The 19,976-nt window shown below is 38.1% G+C and overlaps 1 protein-coding gene across 1 annotated transcript in view; it reads left to right on the top strand.

The window, feature by feature from the left end:
• The window catches only part of LOC126100745 (protein rhomboid-like), a 128,120-nt gene extending 108,519 nt beyond the window's left edge, over positions 1 to 19,601 (top strand). The window contains exon 8 of the mRNA XM_049911369.1: positions 18,943 to 19,601. Within this exon, the coding sequence (XP_049767326.1) occupies positions 18,943 to 19,128 (186 nt within the window). The 3' untranslated portion in view covers positions 19,129 to 19,601. The remainder of the gene's footprint in view (positions 1 to 18,942) is intronic.
• The last annotated feature ends 375 nt before the right edge of the window (positions 19,602 to 19,976 follow it).

Raw genomic sequence — 19,976 nt, 5'->3', positions numbered from 1 at the left:
AATAGAATTGTGGAGGAGAGGAGTTTGTCGCACAACTTGACTAGAAGAAGGGATTGGTTGGTAGGACATGTTCTGAGGCATCAAGGGATCACCAATTGAGTACTGGAGGGCAGCGTGGAGGGTAAAAATCATAGAGGGAGACCAAGAGATGAATACACTAAGCAGATTCAGAAGGATGTAGGCTGCAGTAGGTACTGGGAGATGAAGAAGATTGCACAGGATAGAGTAGCATGGAGAGCTGCATCAAACCAGTCTCAGGACTGAAGACCAGAACAACAACTACAACAACAACAGAAACAAGATGGCAGTTGTGATAGTCAAGAGGTATGAAAGGGAAGCAGTGGTCAAGAAGGGAGTGAGACAGGGTTGTAGCTTAGTGCCAATGTTATTCAATCTGTACACTGAACAAGTGGTAAAAGAAGCCAAAGAAAACTTTGGATCTGCAATTAAAGTTCAGGGACAAGAAATAAAAACATTGAGGTTCATGGATGACATTGTAATTCTGTCAGAGACAGCAAAGGACTTGGAAGAGCAGTTGAATGGAATGGACAGTGTGTTAAACAAAAATATAAGATGAACATCAAGCAAAGCTAAACAAGAATAATGGAATGTAGTCAAATTAAATCAATGGATGCTAAGGAAGTTATATTAGGAAACAAGACACTTAAAGGACTAGGTGAGTTTTGCTGTTTTGGCAGCAAAATAACTGATGATGGCCAAAGTAGAGAGGATATAAAATGTAGATTGGCAAGGGCAAGAAAAGCATTTCTGAAAAAGAGAAACTTGTTAACACTGAATGTATATTTGAGTGTCAGGAAATCTTTTCTGAAGGTTTTGGTATGGAGTATTGCCATGTAAGGAAGTGAAACATGGATGACAAACAGTTTAGACAAAAATAGAATAGAAGCTTTTGAAATGTGGTGCTACAGAAAGATTAGATGGGCTGATCATGTAACTAATGATGAGGTACTGAAGAGAATTAAGGAGACAAGAAATTTGTGGTAAACTTCACCAAAAGAAGGGATCAGTTGATAGGATACATTCTGAGACATGAATGAATCACTAATATAGTATTGGAAGGAAGTATGCAGGTTAAAAATCATAAAGGGAGACCAAGAGATGAATACAGCAAGCAGATTCAGAAAGATGTGGGTTACAGAAGTTATTCAGAGATGAACAGGCTCACACAGGATAGAATTGCATGGAAAGCTGCATCAAACCAGTCTCCAAACTGAAAACCACAACAACAACAAATTCCTTCTGAACAGTGTAACTGAGTCAGTGTTTTACTAAACTGTGAAATTTAACATTTCCTTTCTTTTTTAAACCTGGTTTATTGAGATGCTTCATTGCTGCCATTTGATCATTATGGCCAGATAAACTAATTAATAAGGGAGTCTCGCATCTGTTTCATGAAAGACAGTTGGGGATATAGTAGTAAGTTTTCAATCACCGTTGCCCTCTGTACTTTAGTTCTTGTTGGGAATGTTATTATGAGGGTCAAACTGAAGTTGGAGATCAATAACTCTCAGAGCCATTGATCAGAACTACCAAAGATGCAATCTGTATTGAAACGGTCACTTACAATCACTTCCCAGTTATTTCTAAAATGTGTTGTTACTACACCTTCTAATCATTTAATGAAATTTAAAATATTTCCTGACGAGATATATAGAATGTCAAAACCACTGTCTCATATGTTACTCAGTGTATTACTGAAGTACAGCACCTGTTCAGTGCAGTTTTCACTTATTTGTAAGGCTTGGGACTTTTTCCCACTTTTTGTTTTCTCATATTACATCAATGTGATATTAATTTGTGTCTATCTAGGTGCATCTGTTTAATTTCTGTGACTTCCAGATAATATTCTGTTATTTTTCTTTTTGAAAAAGTTTTTTATGGAAAAGTCCAAATGTATCAAGATTGTTGCCATTTCTCCCCTTTTGTTGTGTAAGATGATTATTTTATTTCTTCTCTGATGGTTGCAACTGGTCTATAGCTATTCAACAGCTCTGTTTTTTGGGAATATTTATCATAAGACAAGCTTAGTGAAAATATTGGAAGTCACCTGGGATTGGACTGAAAGTGTTCTAATTAAACAGAATGCTTTGGGAAAAAATATGTTTGCCCATAACTTCTTAGCAGAAACAGTCTGATGAAGACCATAACATAAGTGTTGCAGTCATGTGAGTGCAATCTGTCACACCCACGTGCTATTGATCACCTTACTATGTTGTGTGTCTCATGCAGCTCCACATTTACGCATTCAATGGAATGCATCATTTAGGTTCCCTCGTATCACTTAAAATGTGAAACAGTCTTCACATTTGTATGAACATTATTCTCAGTGGTGTGTCCACTCATGTCCTCAATTGAATGGTTAAGGTTACAGTCCAAAATTTTCCCAGCACCCCCAAGATCTTTCCCTAGATGGTATAAGTCACAGGTGACATTTCTGAGCCCAGCAGTTGTTGTAAAAATATTTATTACCTGATATTCACAACCCAGGGAGTTCTGTACTAGTTCAGACATTCCCCTTCCCAGATTACCCCCTAGCAGAAAGATCTTCTGAGTCATCTGACCACTACTAACTATCGCTTGCACAGTTTTCCCTATCTTGTCAGTGTGTTCCTGAACTCTGACAGGTAGTCTGCAGATTTTTGACCACTGTCTCCAGAGCAGTGTAGCTGTTGGAGAAGCCTAAAGTTAGCAGATTTGCAGCATGTCTCAAATCTCTTGCCTGAAGTGGCAGTTTTGATCACAGTCCTGTCATCTATGCTAGCTCCAATTTGACTGCAGCCAATTGCATCTCTCAACTATTCTAATTCTGCTGTTATTGCTGCCAGGTCAGCATGAGTTTTAAGGTAAGCTGCTCTTTCTCCATAATTCTGGGGTGGTAGGCATAAAAATTCTCATATGTCATTAGTAACAGTATGCAAAGAACCTTCAGGGAACTTTAGTCTCTTTTTGAAACACTTATATGCTCTCCTATATACATATTCAGACACAGAAGAGATATCATAGTGCTTTGGGGCTTCAATGTAAGCTTTCTAACAAATTCCAGAGATGGATCTGACCTCGGAAATTAGATGTCCACATATAATCTTGCTCCTGTAGTTAGTTTCCATACAACTATGAGGCAAGTCCTGAATGGTCTCTCTGGCCATGATGGACAAAGATTCACTATTAACAGTGCAAGTATTTATGAGAATGAAAGTGCCCCACTGAAAAATAGCTAGGGTAATTAATGAAGAAACTATCCTGACTTTTAAATTACATCTCCAAGACATAGATTGGAGATCTGTGTGTAATGTAGATAATGCCAATTCCAACTACAATCTTTTCAGAAATGAAATGGTGCTAATATTCAAAAGCATCTTCCCAAAAAGAATATACAAGGCCCACACCAAGAAACTCACCAAGAAGACCTGGATAACCACTGATATTAAGATTCCATGCAAAAGGAAACAAGCTGTTCATTGCCTCAACAAATTTAGAGAACTCTACCCAGTTAAATCACTACAAAAATATTGTAAAACACTAAGTAAAGTCACCCAGAAGTCAGGGAGTTTGTGTATACAGTTCAAAATTAATGAACCTAGTAACAAAATCAAAACTGTGTGGGAAGTGATAAGGAGTGAGACTGGAGCAAATTGCCCCAGTACAATCCAAAACACTGTTCACAGCAATGAAGATAGGTACAAAATCAAGAGAATGTGACAAAAATGTTCAATAAGCTTTTGTTAAGTGTTGCTGAGAAAACAGGACACAATGGCTCATTAGAAAAGACCAAAAAAACACTGAAAGATCATTTTCCAAATTCTTTAGAGCAGATACCCCCTATAACAGTACAGGAGGTAAGAAAACCCACAATTCCTTTAAGAAGTAAAAATCCAACTGGCTTCAACAATATTTTCAGAAAACTGCTAAAAGCCTGCTGCAATCAGTTCAGTTAAGTACTAGCTCATATGTTTGGTACCCCTCTCAAACAAGGTATCTTCTCTGACAAAATAAAGTATGCTATTGTAAAGTCCCTCAACAAAAAAGACAATGCTTCAGATGTTACAAACTATCATCATATCTCTTTTTAGACTGTATTTTTTTACTAAAGTCCTCAAAAAACTAATACATGATAGGACAGTCAATCATCTAAAAACTTTGCAGTAATTAGTAAAAACTCATTTGGATTCAGAGGAAAGTTCTCTCCACAACCAAAGCTATATTTTCATTTACCATTAATGTTTTCAGATGCCTTTCAGGAAGACATTGCCTGTTAACATATTTTGCTGCCTGTCTGAGGCCTCTTTGACTGTGTTGATCACAGAATACTTATTGAGAAAACATGGCACTATGGGATCCAAGGACAAATGGGCAACTGTCTCAAATCCTATATACAGGACAGACAATAGAAAATAGTTTTTGATGGTAACAACATGTGGCTAGAAGGCGTAGAGTCCGAATGGGGATCAGTACATTATGGAGATCCACGAGGTTCTGTCATTGGTCCCCTGCCACTTCTCATATATATTAATGACATACCTCTATCTTCAAACAAAGTGAGAAACTTTACAATGTTTGCAGATGACACAAGTATTTTGATAGACAATAAAACATCCACTGACCTAGGGTTGAATGCCAACCAATTACTTGCAGATGTTCTGAATTGGTTCACAGTAAATTCTCTATTGATGAACCTTGGCAAAAACAATTACATTCATTTCCATTCTGGACACAAAAGCCCAAAGGAGATAAATATTGCACATGAGAGCCAGCAATTACATAAGGTACATTTTTCGAAATTCTTAGGCATCCATATAGACAGCAGTCTTAACTGGGAACAACATATCCACCAAACCCTGTAAAGGCTCAGCAACATTTTCCATGTAGATAATCACCAAAATTGAAGACATCAGTATCTCAAAATCTGCCTACTTCCATTGCTTATGTGTTATGGAATAATTCTTTCAGGTAATTCACTGCTATCAAAAAAGTCTTTGCCACTAAGAAAAAGAATTTTGTGTGGAGTGCCTCCAAGAACCTCATGTCATAATCTTTTTAAACAAATAGGGACACTAACCACTACCCTACAATATCTCTTTTCAGTTATGACAGTCATGCTTCACAATCCTTCACAATGTGAAATGAATGAGTCATACCATCATAATAAAACAAGAAGGAAATGTGACATACACTGTGACCAGAAAAATTTGTCTCTGGTGCAAAAAGGTGTAAAATACTGAAGCACAAAAGTCTTCAACACACCTCCAAGTAATAATAAGTGTCTACAAGGTAAAAACATACCATTTAAAAGTGAGCTAAAGGAGCTTGTATTTGAAAAAAGTTTCTATTCTCTAGATGAATTCTTTAGCAGAGACAGCTAAGATTATGTCCCATGTAATTCTGTGTATTCCTACTTCAATGTCTCATGCTGCTTTCATTATATTAATTAGTGTTCCATAAATCAAGATGATGGTATTTTTACATTATAAATAACTATATAAATAATATCTGATTATTGTCCTTAACCTATGTTTGTAAGTGTAATTAGACCTTACTTATTTTGTTTTTATAATTATTTTCTAATGTATCCTTAACATTTGTTTGTGGCCTTTAATGACATTAACATAACACTGAATTAAATGTTTTGACTTCTTCCACTTCCATGCGTTATCACACAAAAATGGATCTATGGAATAAGTATTATAATAAATAAAAGAAATAAACAACTACTGAAGTGCCAGAGACCAGACATGTATCTATCCAAGCTGGTTGCTTCAGAGCACCCAACATGAAAAAGGTGTAGGCAGTCCTCACACTGTTGACCATTTCTCACTGTTCTATGGCAATATCCACACTTGTACTCTGTGATGATATTTTTCTAGTCTACACAGATTATTTAGCGATAGCTGCTCAGCAGAAAACTGCAATTTCATGATTTTTTGCAATTTTATTTAATAAGAAGCTTGTCATTTCAGAGATCGACATGTAATTTACACTAGAAACACATATATGTGATATATATTAAATATTACTGAATTAGCTAAACGTTTAGTACTGTTTATTTTCCCACAAAAGATGACATTGTCTGTAAATAATTTAACTGCCACTATAGCAGTTACTATGACCAGGATCCAGACACAAATATAAAATGTACAGACTTTTTGGCAGCCTCGAATATAGTCACACAATTTAGCAATGGAAAGACATAATGGAAAGTAAATAATTTGAGTAAAGGTAACATCTCGTCAAACAGCAAAAGCAATGACTCATTGAACACTCTACTGTTGTAGAAACTTTTGCCCATAGCACTGTCATTAAAAATCAACTGATCTCTAATTTCATTATATATTTATGTGGAAAAAAGGTGTATTTTTGAGAATTTTTGGACACTTGTAAATGTACAGTTTCAAGAATTTTGATAAGTTGTGAGTGTTGTGCACAACCTATTTTGTAGTAAATTGGCTTTTGGGATTTACAATTACTGTAAATAACTACTATGTCATGTCACATTAGTTTTCTTTTTCAACAGGATTGTATATTGTCTGCAACTTTCATAAATTAATGCTACTCTCAAATTTGTTGATGACCATAACCTGAAAAAAACATTTCAGAGGAACAGTATATTTTGTACCAAGTTTTTCTGTTGTTGTAATAGGTACATCATTGTGGTTGTTCTTCACTTCAGTTCTAAAACAGCGTATATGCTGGGGCTGCATTATGCCTGGTGCAGTATTTTATAGAACAGGAAGCAAATAGCTTTAAACTAAGCTTGCTAATTCTCTTTTAATTTCTGGGTGTGCTATGGTACAATTATTCAGATTGTAAAGGGAAACACAAATTTAATAGTCATGGGGGTCTGGAATTCAATAGTAGGAAAAGAAAGAGAAGGAAAAGTAATACGAGAATGTGGAATGGGGATAAGGAATGAAAGAGGAAGCCGTCTGGTAGTATTTTGCGCAGAGCATAACATAATCAACCCTTGGTTTAAGAATCTTGAAAGAAGGTGGAATACATGGAAGAGGCCTGAAGACACTGGAAGGTTTCAAATAGATTGTATAATGGTAAGACAGAGATTTAGGAACCAGGTTTTCAATTTACGGCATTTCCAGGGGCAGATGTACACTCTGACCACGATTTATTGGTTATGAACTGTAGGTTAAAACTAAAGAAACTGCAAAAAGATGGGAATTTAAGGAGATGGGACCTGGATAAACTGAAAGAATCAAAGGTTGTAGAGAGCAACAGAGAGAGCATTAGGAAATGATTGACAAGAATGGGGGAAAGAAATATAGTAGAAGGAGAATGGGTAGCTTTGAGAGATGAAATAGTGAAGGCAGCAGAGGATCAAGTGGGTAAAAAGATGAGGAATGATAGAAATCCTTGGGTAACAGAAGAGATACTGAATTTAATTGGTGAAAGGAGAAAATATAAAAATGCAGTAAATGAAGCAGGCGAAAGGAATACAAGCGTCTCAAACATGAGATCAACAGGAAGTGCAAAATGGCTAAGCAGGGATGGCTAGAGGAGAAATGTAAGAATGTAGAGGCATATATCACTAGGGGTAAGATAGATTCTGCCTAAAGGAAAGTTAAAAAGACTTTTGGAGACAAGAGAGCTACCTGTATGAATATCAAGAGCCCAGATGCAAAATCAGTTCTAAGCAAAGAAGGAAAAGCAGAAAGGTGGAAGGGGTACATAGAGAGTCTATACAAGGGCAATGTACTTGAGGATGATATTATGGAAATGGAAGAGGATGTAGATGAAGATGAAAAGGGAGATATGATAATGTGTGAAGACTTTGACAGAGCACTGAAAGACTTAAGCCAAAACAAGACCCTGAGAGTAGACAACATCCCATTAGAACTACTGATAGCCTTGGGAAAGTCAGCCATGACAAAACTCTTCTGTCTGGTGAACAAGATGTATGAGCCAGGCGAAATACCCTCAGACTTAAAGGAAAAGGTAACAATTCCAATCCCAAAGGAAGCAGGCATTGACAGGTGTGAAAATCACCAAACTATAAGATTAATAATTCATGACTGCAAAATATTAACATGAATTCTTTACATATGAATGGAAAACCTGGTGGTAAAAGCCCACCTTGGAGTAGATCAGTTTGGATTCTGTAGAAATGTTGGAACGTGTGTGGCAATAATGAACCTGTGACTGCAGTTGATTAAGGAAAGGCAAACCTACATTTCTAGCATATGTAGACTTAAAGAAAGCTTTTGACATTGTTGACTGAAAAGCTCTCTTTCAAATTTTGAAGGTGGCAGGAGTAAAATGCAGGGAGCGAAAGGCTATTTACAATTTGTACAGAAACCAGACAGCAGTGATAAGAGTCTATGGGCATGCAAGGGAAGCAGTGGTTGGGAAGGGAGTGAGACAGGGTTGTAGCCTTTTAATCTGTATATTGAGCAAGCAGTGAAGGAAACAAAAATTTGGAGTAGGAATTAAAAAGTGGATTAACAAGTCTGAGATTTGCCAATATATTGTAATTCTGTCAGAGACACCAAAGGACCTGGAAAGGCAGTTGAATGGAATGGATGGTGTCCTGAAAGGAGGATATAAGATGAACATCAGCAAAAGGAAAACGAGGATAATGGAATGTAGTCAAATTAAATCAGGTGATGCTGAGTGAATTAGATTAGGAAATGAGACACTTAAAGTAGTAGATGGGTTTTGCTATTTGGGGAGCAAAATAACTGATGATGCAGGATATAAAATGTAGAGTGGTAATGGCAAGGACAGCATTTCTGAAGAAGAGAAATCTGTTAACATCGAGCATAGATTTAAGTGACAGGAAGTCTTCTCTGAAAGTATTTGTATGGCATGTAGCCATGTATGGAAGTGAAACACAGACAATAAATAGTTTAGACAAGAAGAGAATAGAAACTTCCAAAATGTGGTGCTACAGAAGAATGCTGAAGATTAGATGGGTAGATCACGTAGCTAATGAGGAAGTACTGAATAGAACTGGGGAGAAAAGGAATTTGTGGCACAACTTCACTAGAAGAGGGGATCAATTGGTAGGACATGTTCTGAGGCATCAAGAGATCACCAATTTAATATTGGAGTGAAGCATGGTGGGTAAAAATCATAGAGGGAGACCACAGGATGAATATACTAAGCAGATTCAGAAGGATTTATGTTGCTATAGTTACTGAGAGAAAAAGTAGTTTGCACAGGATATAGTAGCATGTAGAGCTGTATCAAACCAGTCTCTGGACTGAAGACTACAATAATGAGAATTTCATATTTTTATTATTATTTTTAGTTATTTTAGTTTTTATTTGTTCCCTACACCATGGATCCAACTGTAACAGTCTCACGTGGATGTAAGGAGTGTCAAATTTTTACGTTGTTGATGACAAGTACTTATACACTATTTTTACACGTAAATATTGGAATAAAATATGTATAACATATAAAATTATATGAGAAGTGGTCCTACAGCCCAGAGAATCAAATACAAACAGAACAACACTGAGAAAGTTACATAACTACTAAACTGTTCCATAATACAAGACCATGAAAGTGAGAACTTGACAGATCACAAGGCATAGAAAGTAGAAAATTAAATATAAAAAGACATATACCTGAGAAAGTGAAATCTAACAGTATTATGAAAAGGACAGCTGCTACTACAGAGACTGTGGTCATGTGTGTGTGAGTTGTTTGTGTCTGTGTGTGTTTTGTCCATTTATGACAAAGAAAGCTCACTTTCCGACAGTCTTTTTGTTGTGCCTATCTGCCACTCAGTCTCCACTACATGATGAGTAGCAACTATACTTTTCATAACATCGTTATATTCTATCCTGGATTTTCCATTGTTTAAAATCAGATAGAAGCTGGACAACATTGCAAGAATTGCATATGTGACATGAATGTACAACTTAACGCTTAATTTATATGATAACACATCTTACATGTTCTTTCAGATTTTAAGGTGATTTTTTACTGTGTTTCATAAATCCTTCCAAACGTAATTGTGAATTGTGAATGACATAGTTAAAAGAAATTGGCTCAGAAGCCCTTTACATGTAAATTTGTTGCCTATTTCACACTTAATTCCTGAAGGGAGAGCATTAAATAGCTTTATAGCCAGGTATTGTACACCCTTTGGCACTACTTTCAAATTTTTACATTCATGGTGGAAATCATGCTTCCTCCTTGTGTTGTACTGGTGGTATTCAAAGTTACATTTGTATAAATAAATGTTTTTACAGGGTGTTTCAAAAATGACCAGTATATTTGAAACGGCAATAAAAACTAAACGAGCAGTGATAGAAATACACCGTTTGTTGCAATATGCTTGGGACAACAGTACATTTTCAGGCAGACAAACTTTCGAAATTACAGTAGTTACAATTTTCAACAACAGATGGCGCTGCAGTCTGGGAAACTCTATAGTACGATATTTTCCACATATCCACCATGCGTAGCAATAATATGGCGTAGTCTCTGAATGAAATTACCCGAAACCTTTGACAACGTGTCTGGCGGAATGGCTTCACATGCAGATGAGATGTACTGCTTCAGCTGTTCAATTGTTTCTGGATTCTGGCGGTACACCTGGTCTTTCAAGTGTCCCCACAGAAAGAAGTCACAGGGGTTCATGTCTGGCGAATAGGGATGCCAATCCACGCCGCCTCCTGTATGTTTCGGATAGCCCAAAGCAATCACACAATCATCGAAATATTCATTCAGGAAATTAAAGACGTCGGCCGTGCGATGTGGCCGGGCACCATCTTGCATAAACCACGAGGTGTTCGCAGTGTCGTCTAAGGCAGTTTGTACGGCCACAAATTCACGAAGAATGTCCAGATAGCGTGATGCAGTAATCGTTTCGGATCTGAAAAATGGGCCAATGATTCCTTTGGAAGAAATGGCGGCCCAGACCAGTACTTTTTGAGGATGCAGGGACAATGGGACTGCAACATGGGGCTTTTCGGTTCCCCATATGTGCCAGTTCTGTTTATTGACGAAGCCGTCCAGGTAAAAATAAGCTTCGTCAGTAAACCAAATGCTGCCCACATGCATATCGCCGTCATCAATCCTGTGCACTATATCGTTAGCGAATGTCTCTCATGCAGCAATGGTAGCGGCACTGAGGGATTGCCACGTTTGAATTTTGTATGGATAGAGGTGTAAACTCTGGCGCATGACGTGGACGTTGGCGTCATTTGGACCGCAGCTGCAAAACGGCGAACGAAAACCCGAGGCCGCTGTTGGATCACCTGCTGCACTAGCTGCGCATTGCCCTCTGTGGTTGCCATACGCGGTCGCTCTACCTTTCCAGCACGTTCATCCGTCATGTTCCCAGTCCGTTGAAATTTTTCAAACAGATCCTTTATTGTATCGCTTTTCGGTCCTTTGGTTACATTAAACCGCCATTGAAAACTTCGTCTTGTTGCAACAACACTGTGTTCTAGGCGGTGGAATTCCAACACCAGAAAAATCCTCTGTTCTAAGGAATAAACCATGTTGTCTACAGCACACTTCCACGTTGTGAACAACACACGCTTACAGCAGAAAGACGACGTACAGAATGGCGCACCCACAGACTGCGTTGTCTTCTATATCTTTCACATCACTTGCAGCACCATCTGTTGTTGAAAATTGTAACTACTGTAATTTCGAAAGTTTGTCCGCCTGAAAATGTACTGTTGTCCCAAGCATATTGCAACAAATGGTGTATTTCTATCGCTGCTCGTTTAGTTTTTATTGCCGTTTCAAATATACTGGTCATTTTTGAAACACCCTGTATTAATGAAACATATAAGTGAATGTATGTATTGAGAAGTAGTTGTAAGAACTTCCAGTCTTTGAAATAGGCTTCTGCACTGCATCTAGGGTATACGCCATATATCACTTGAACAACATGCTTCTGAGCAATGAATATTTTCTTTTCTCGAGGTTGATATCCCCTGAAAATGATTCCATATGACATCAAAGAATGGAAGTTACCACAGCATGCTGCTTTTTAGTGCTTAAGTTTTCACTGTCAGAGATAATTTGCAGTGTAAAAACTGATGAGCTGAGACTCTTGTAAGGATCTAAAATATGATGGGATCAATTTACTTTGCAGTCAGTCTTAACACCCAGACACTTTGTTACTTCAACTCATTCTACTACCTGTGTTGCATATTTAACAGTTATTTCTTCTTCAGTTTTGGTAGTTGGGGTGAAATGAATGTAATTAGTCTTACTAAAGTTTAGTGAAAGGCCTTGGCAGTAAACCATTTAATTAAATCTATAAGAATATTATTAATAGACTCTTGAGAATTTTCGCATTTGCAACCATTAATCATTATGCTAACCTCATCTGCAAAGATGGTAAAAGTACACCGTATCATTGTAGAATGAGGTAAGCCATGTATAAATCTTAGTAACAGTAGAGGACCAAGAATAGATCCCTGTGGCACTCCACAATTACTGGCTCTCCATTCTGATGAAGCCATGCCACCACATGATCTATAGAAGACTACTTTGTTTCCTATCTTTCAGCTATGACTGTAACCAGTTATTTGCTACACCACTTATTAATAAATGGTCTGCCTTCAGTAATAGTATTTGGTGGTTCACAGTGTCTATAAAAGTATAAAATATTCTCGGTATTCTTGCCGCGTCAGTTCTAGATAAAATCTCGTGCTTTCGACGATTACCTCCATCGTCATCATCAGGAGCTGACTGTCTCCACTGCTGCTATGGTAGCCTCTATATAGCCCGAAGACGGCTTCTGATTGGTCGGCTTCTGATTGGTCGGCGATTACGTGCTGCTGTCTCAGATGGTGTCACTGTGTGCGCCGGTGGTGCCACCACTTCCATTTGAACATAAACCTTGGAAGGAACGTCTCTGCTGCTTCTCTGCATCAATTGCTCGTTTCCACGCACAGCTCAGATGGTATCCGCTATCGCGGTTAAAGTTCTTTTGGTTCATTCTTATTTCAACAGCCTCCTTAATAAAGGAATCCCAGTACGTGGAGGCATGGGACAGAATTTTAGTTTCATCGAACAATATTTTGTGTTTGTTCATGAGGCTGTGCTCCGCAATTGCCGATTTCTCCAGCTCTCTATTTTTAATATGGCGTTGGTGTTCTGCACAGCGGTCGGAAACGGTACGAATAGTCTGACCTATATAATTGCTTCCACACTCACAGGGTATATTATAAACTCCAGGGACCCTGAGGCCGAGACTGTCCTTAACAGGGTGCATCATCTCCTTAATTTTCTTAGGAGGACGACAAATTGGTCTTATACCACGTCTACACAGGACTCTTCCTATTTTGCTGGAAATTGCGCTACAAAAAGGAAGAACCGCAATTGGTGTTTCATCCTGTGAGGTTGCAGCATTATCACGTTTCCTTCTTTTGGAGAACGCTGCCTTTATATCGCGTGCACCATAGCTGTTCTTTCGGAACACGTTCTTCAGGTGATTAATCTCGAATCTTAAGTGGTCCTTGTCAGAAACAGTTTTGGCTCTATATACCAATGTGTTCAAAACAGCTCTCTTCTGAGCAGGGTGATGGAAACTCTGTGCGTTCAGGTATAAATCGGTATGCGTCAGCTTACGGTATACAGAGTGGCCAAGACGCCCGTCCATCTGTCGTTGTACTAAAACGTCTAAGAAAGGCAGTCTCCCTTCCTTCTCCATCTCGACAGTGAACTGGATGTTCGAATGGATGCTGTTCATGAGTTCAATGAATTCTTTGAGAGCTTCTTCGCTGTGTGGCCAGATCATAAATGTATCGTCAACGTAACGATAAAATAAGGATGGACAGAGGGGAGCCGAATTTAGTGCACGTTCTTCAAAATTCTCCATAAAAAAAGTTAGCCAGTGATGGAGACAACGGAGAGCCCATTGCCATACCGTCTGTCATTTCATAAAATTTATTACCATACAAGAAGTAGGTGGTCGTCATCACGTGCCGGAACAACTTTATAGTTTCAGGAGGAAAAAGATTCGCCAGCATTTTCAAAGTGTCCTCCACAGGAACTTTTGTGAACAGCGACACCACATCCAGGCTGACTAAAATGTCATTTGGACCAACTCTAATATCTTTGATTTTCTCAATGAACATCTGGGAGTTTTTTGATGTGATGGCCAAATACCTAACAAAGTTGATGACTCCTATAGTTGGCCGGTGTGAACATCACATCAAAAACTCCCAGATGTTCATTGAGAAAATCAAAGATATTAGAGTTGGTCCAAATGACATTTTAGTCAGCCTGGATGTGGTGTCACTGTTCACAAAAGTTCCTGTGGAGGACACTTTGAAAATGCTGGCGGATCTGTTTCCTCCTGAAACTATAAAGTTGTTCCGGCACGTGATGACGGTATGGCAATGGGCTCTCCGTTGTCTCCATCACTGGCTAACTTTTTTTATGGAGAATTTTGAAGAACGTGCACTAAATTCGGCTCCCCTCTGTCCATCCTTATTTTATCGTTACGTTGACGATACATTTATGATCTGGCCACACAGCGAAGAAGCTCTCAAAGAATTCATTGAACACATGAACAGCATCCATTCGAACATCCAGTTCACTGTCGAGATGGAGAAGGAAGGGAGACTCTGCCTTTCTTAGACGTTTTAGTACAACGACAGATGGACGGGCGTCTTGGCCACTCTGTATACCGTAAGCTGACGCATACCGATTTATACCTGAACGCACAGAGTTTCCATCACCCTGCTCAGAAGAGAGCCGTTTTGAACACGTTGGTATATAGAGCCAAAACTGTTTCTGACGAGGACCACTTAAGGTTCGAGATTAATCACCTGAAGAACGTGTTCCGAAAGAACGGCTATGGTGCACGCGATATAAAGGCAGCATTCTCCAAAAGAAGGAAACGTGATAATGCTGCAACCTCACAGGATGAAACACCGATTGTGGTTCTTCCTTTTTGTGGCGCAATTTCCAGCAAAATAGGAAGAGTCCTGCGTAGACGTGGTATAAGACCAATTTGTGAGTGTGGAAGCAATTATATAGGTCAGACTATTCGTACCGTTTCCGACCGCTGTGCAGAACACCAACGCCATATTAAAAATAGAGAGCTGGAGAAATCGGCAATTGCGGAGCACAGCCTCATGAACAAACACAAAACATTGTTCGATGAAACTAAAATTCTGTCCCATGCCTCCACGTACTGGGATTCTGTTATTAAGGAGGCTGTTGAAATAAGAATGAGCCGAAAGAACTTTAACCGCGATAGCGGATACCATCTGAACTGTGCGTGGAAATGAGCGCTTGATGCAGAGAAGCAGCAGAGACGTTCCTTCCAAGGTTTATGTTCAAACAGAAGCGGTGGCGCCACCGGCGCACACAGTGACACCGTCTGAGACAGCAGCATGTAATCGCCGACCAATCAGAAGCCGACCAATCAGAAGCCGTCTTCGGGCTATATAGAGGCTACCATAGCAGCAGTGGAGACAGTCAGCTCCTGACGATGACGATGGAGGTAATCGTCGAAAGCTCGAGATTTTATCTAGAACTGACGCGGCAAGAATACCGAGAATATTTTATACATAAGTGCCGCCGTGAAAAACTTCGTTCTCATGTCTTATAAAAGCATTAATTGCTTTTTCAGTTGACAGACCTTTTTGGAAACCAAACTTATTTTTACTAAGAATATTAAATTTATGTAGGTGTTCTAAAATTCTAGAATACATAAGCTTTTTAAGAATCTTTGAAGAAAAAAAAAGAAAGAAACAGTCAATAGAGATACTGGCCTGAAATTTGTAACATCAGTTTTGTCTCCTTTCTTGAAGAGAGGCTTCACCAAAGCGTATTTAAGTCTTATAGGAATGGTTCCTTGTTGTAAAGAGGCACTGAGGATGTAACACAGTATATCACTTACAGAAGCATAACACTGATTTTACAATTTTCTAGAATTATTGTCTACTCCACAGGAGCTTTTATTTTCCATGAAAGCAATTGTTCCTTCCATTTCAGATACTGTAACAGGTCTAACATGCATTTGACTAATTCTACTGGGTACAGAAGCCGTGCAGCCTATTTGTTCAGGCACTGACAGGAAGTGTTTATTGGAGGTACCAGCAATGATTTCATGATTTTGTACAAGATTCACTTCTTGTTTGATTTTGAACATTTCTGCAAGCCTTTTTATTCCTCCCTGTCTCCCTGCTAACAGTATGCCAAATAGTCTTATTTTACGTGGTTGGTTTGAAAAGTTCTTGGAACGGAAGAGAAAAAAAGTACTTACATCATTTAAACTTTTTTTATTTTTCAATGTAGCCCCCTTGTAGATTAATGCACTTTGTCCATCGATTTTCTGAGCCTTGATCCTATCTCAAAAATGAGTTTCCTCCAGGTATGCAAAATAGTTGCCAACTCTGGCTATCAATTTTTCATTTGAAGCCTTCATCCAACAAGAAAAATTTTCAGTTTTGAGAAGAGATGAAGTCTGGCAGAACCATATCAAGTGAATAAGGTAGATGTAGCAACAATGCATACCTTAGTTCGTGTAATTTTGCCACGGCAACAGCACATGTGTGCAGGCGTGCATCAAGAGTCGCAGGACCCATCTTGCAGATATTTTTTTCACTTCTAATTCTTCAGATAAAATGTGATATATGCTTTCAGGTGACATCTGACAAGCGTGAGCAATTTCATGCACTTTCAATCAGCAATCCTCCATGACCATTTTGTGCACTTAGGCAATGATCTCTGGAGTAGTGACACATCTTGGCCGACCACTGCATGGATCATCATCTAAGCTCTCCCGACCAAATTTAAATTCCTTTGTCCACTTGGCAACAGTTGAATATGAAGGAGTAGAGTCCCCCAGTGTATTCTGGAAATTGTCATGGATGTCCTTTGTTTCCATCTTCGCAAATCACTATGTGGGAATAACAGAGCCGCATCATCAAATGGTTCAAATGGCTCTGAGCACTATGGGACTTAACATCTGAGGTCATCAGTCCCCTAGAAGTTAAAACTAATTAAACCTAACTAAAATAAGGACATCACACACATCCATGCCTGAGGCGTTCAAATCCCTTTCTTAGGATCTTAGAATAAATTTTATAGTGGCTAATTAATTCAGTGCCCTTGGACACTCCAGCTGTGATATAAAGTTCCCTCTTTATTTAATTGGATAGATAAAAAATCTGCTCACCAAGTGGCGGCAAAACGTACACATAAAAGACTGTTGTTATTGGCAAGCTTTCGGAGCCAGTGGCTTCTTCTTCAGGCAGAAAGGTTGAAGGGGAAGGAAGAAGAGTAAAGGAAAAGGACTGGAGAGGTCTAGGAAAAGGGGTATATTTTGGGAAAGACACCCAGAACTGTGGGTCAGGAGAGACTTACCGTACAGGGTGACCTGCAGTTCTGGGTGACTTTCCCGAAATCTACCCCTTTTCCTAGACCTTTCCAGTTCTTTTCCTTCACCCTTCTTCCTTCCCATTCAATCCTTCTGCCTGAAGAAGGAGCCACTGCCTCTGAAAGCTTGCCAATTACAGCAGTCTTTTATGTGTATGTTCTGCCGCTACTTGTTGGGTAGATTTTTTATCTGTCCAATTAAATAATTTTGTCAATTATTGATATTCCCTCTTTGATCCCCATGACTCTCTAATCCTCTTTGTGATCCGTGGCTGCTTTAAGGATGAGGAAATATTGTTCCCAACAAACGTTTAGGAAAAATTTCTTCAAAGACTGATACAATTCTTTTAAGAATATGTTAAACTGGGTATCAACATTATCTATTCTGTGTACTAAATGTCAATCTTCATGCTGCAGCTTATAGTTAAAAATTTCCAAGGAATCTTCGTTCATAAATCTGATTGTTTTCCAGGAGAAGATTGTTTTCTTGACAGGTCTATTGTCATGCTGAGTGAGGAGCTGTCCATGACAATCTGACAGACCATTAAAGACTGGAGTGACAGTGAAGTTCGAGTACAAATTTAAATCTATGAATATATTGTCTATCAGTGTTTGACAGTCAGATGTGATCCTAGTAGGAAAGTCAACCACTTGTGTACGATTGTGGGAACTCATCAAATTCTGAAATTCTACTTTGTTGTTACATTTGATTGAGAAGATGACATTAAAGTACCTAAATAAGATAATTTCATTATTTTTTTGAAAATAAGGTTGATAATAGTAATTCTAAATTAACCATAAACACTGTAAAGTAGTCCCTGGTATACAAACAAAGCTTTGAAAATATCGGTTACTGTTTACAACAATACTGCAGTGCTCAGCTTGGATGTCCTGCTATCATTATTTGACACTTAATTACTATCAGATTTAGAAGTACTTACAAGTTGTAGCCATGTTTACCATGTTAGTGTACCCTACTAGCATTTTGAGTGTTTTATTTCACTACAGGCCAATCCTTGATTCTTAAAAGAATTGAACTTATATGTATAAAACAATTTAAAACTTCTGATTACTTTACAAATGAGTTAATGCATTAATTATTTGATGTTAAGCATGTTTAGAAAGGTTTGAAATTATGTTTAAAGTTTGTTGGAAATTGCTAAGTGCTCTCATTCTCAAATACTGGATAAATATAGTCTTGCTAATTTGTGCATCATGAGTTATGCTACCTCAATGCTTATAAATATTTTCCAGTTGTAATAGTTGTCTCACTGTGTTAAACCTTTGACATAACATCATATCCTTTAATGGATAGATTAAGACAGCAACTGAAATTTTTAAATTCAGTCAATAATTACACAAAGTACTGAAAATAAAATTTTTGTTGGTCCTGGAACATGTTAGATAGGCAACCTGCAACTGGGATCAGGTAATCATTGCCCAGAATAGCAATTTAGTAATGTAGAAATGTAGATTAGCCTTGTCAAGTTTCTGTTATTAGTATGTGCATGGTTCATATGTAATTGAGAAAGTGTGTGGTTTTCTAGTTTTTACGTTTAACTCTTGCACTCAGTTTTTACACTTTATGTTACATATTTTCAGACTGGGTATTTTGCTCATATTGGTGGTGGTATAGCTGGTCTCCTGGTGGGATTCTGTGTGCTCCGCAATCTCAATGTCCTACGATGGGAGAAAACTGTTCAACGTGCATGCCTGACAATCTTCATTGCTTCAGTTATCATTGCAGCAATCATAAATTTCACATGTAAGAGTTGTTTTCTGGAATGAAGCTAGATAATCATGAAATGTGAATCAGGAAAACACTTCTCAGCTATGGCCATTGATGATATGAGAAGAAGAACATCAATTCTTCATATGAGACTCATCACAGCATAGCATATCTGCAACAGACTGCAGTGTCTTTTTCATGATGCAGTATTCTGCAACTGATATTCCACAAACCGTGTGAGGGGAACATAACTAAATTATACATTATTTTGTAGTAATTGAAAGTGTAAATTTCTGTACCCTGAATGAGAGGTATGTAGGAGATAGAAGAACAGCCTTTGTAATAATTTTTTTTGTATATTCTTGTATTCCTCTGTCTTCTCAGTGATCGTCCATTACCATTAGTTTGTAATGATTCTTGTGTGGGTCACTTGTTATCTAGACCATTTTATATCCTTAAAACCTCTGTAGCACTATACCTAATCACAGAAGAATAATGTTTATGCATAATATGTAATGACAAGTAGATGGAAGATCTGAAATAAAAGGTAAATGAATGTAGCTCACAGTTGTTTTTTTTTCTTTTCTTTTCCAACCAAAAACTGATACATTGTGTGTAAAGGTGTGCATTAACCATTTGTTATAGTAAGCATGTGACAACAGAAACAGAAATACTTACAACATCCTCATTCTCCAGTATTTCAGTATTTTTCCTGTGAAAAAAGTGTTAATCTGCAAGACAAAAATGCATAACTTTTTTTTGGGTGTACTGTTAATCTATTTACATCTCTATCACAATTCAGTGAGCCTTCATATTTACTGTGGTGGATGGTACATAGTATAAGAGTATCATTTTCCTACTGCACAGAGGGTGCATGGGAACAACAACTGCTGGTACACTTAATTTC

The sequence above is a fragment of the Schistocerca cancellata genome, chromosome 9, assembly GCF_023864275.1.
Source record: "Schistocerca cancellata isolate TAMUIC-IGC-003103 chromosome 9, iqSchCanc2.1, whole genome shotgun sequence".
NCBI lineage: Eukaryota > Metazoa > Arthropoda > Insecta > Orthoptera > Acrididae > Schistocerca > Schistocerca cancellata.
The sequence above is the reverse complement of the archived record's forward strand: the minus strand, read 5'-3'. Positions and strand labels throughout refer to the sequence as shown.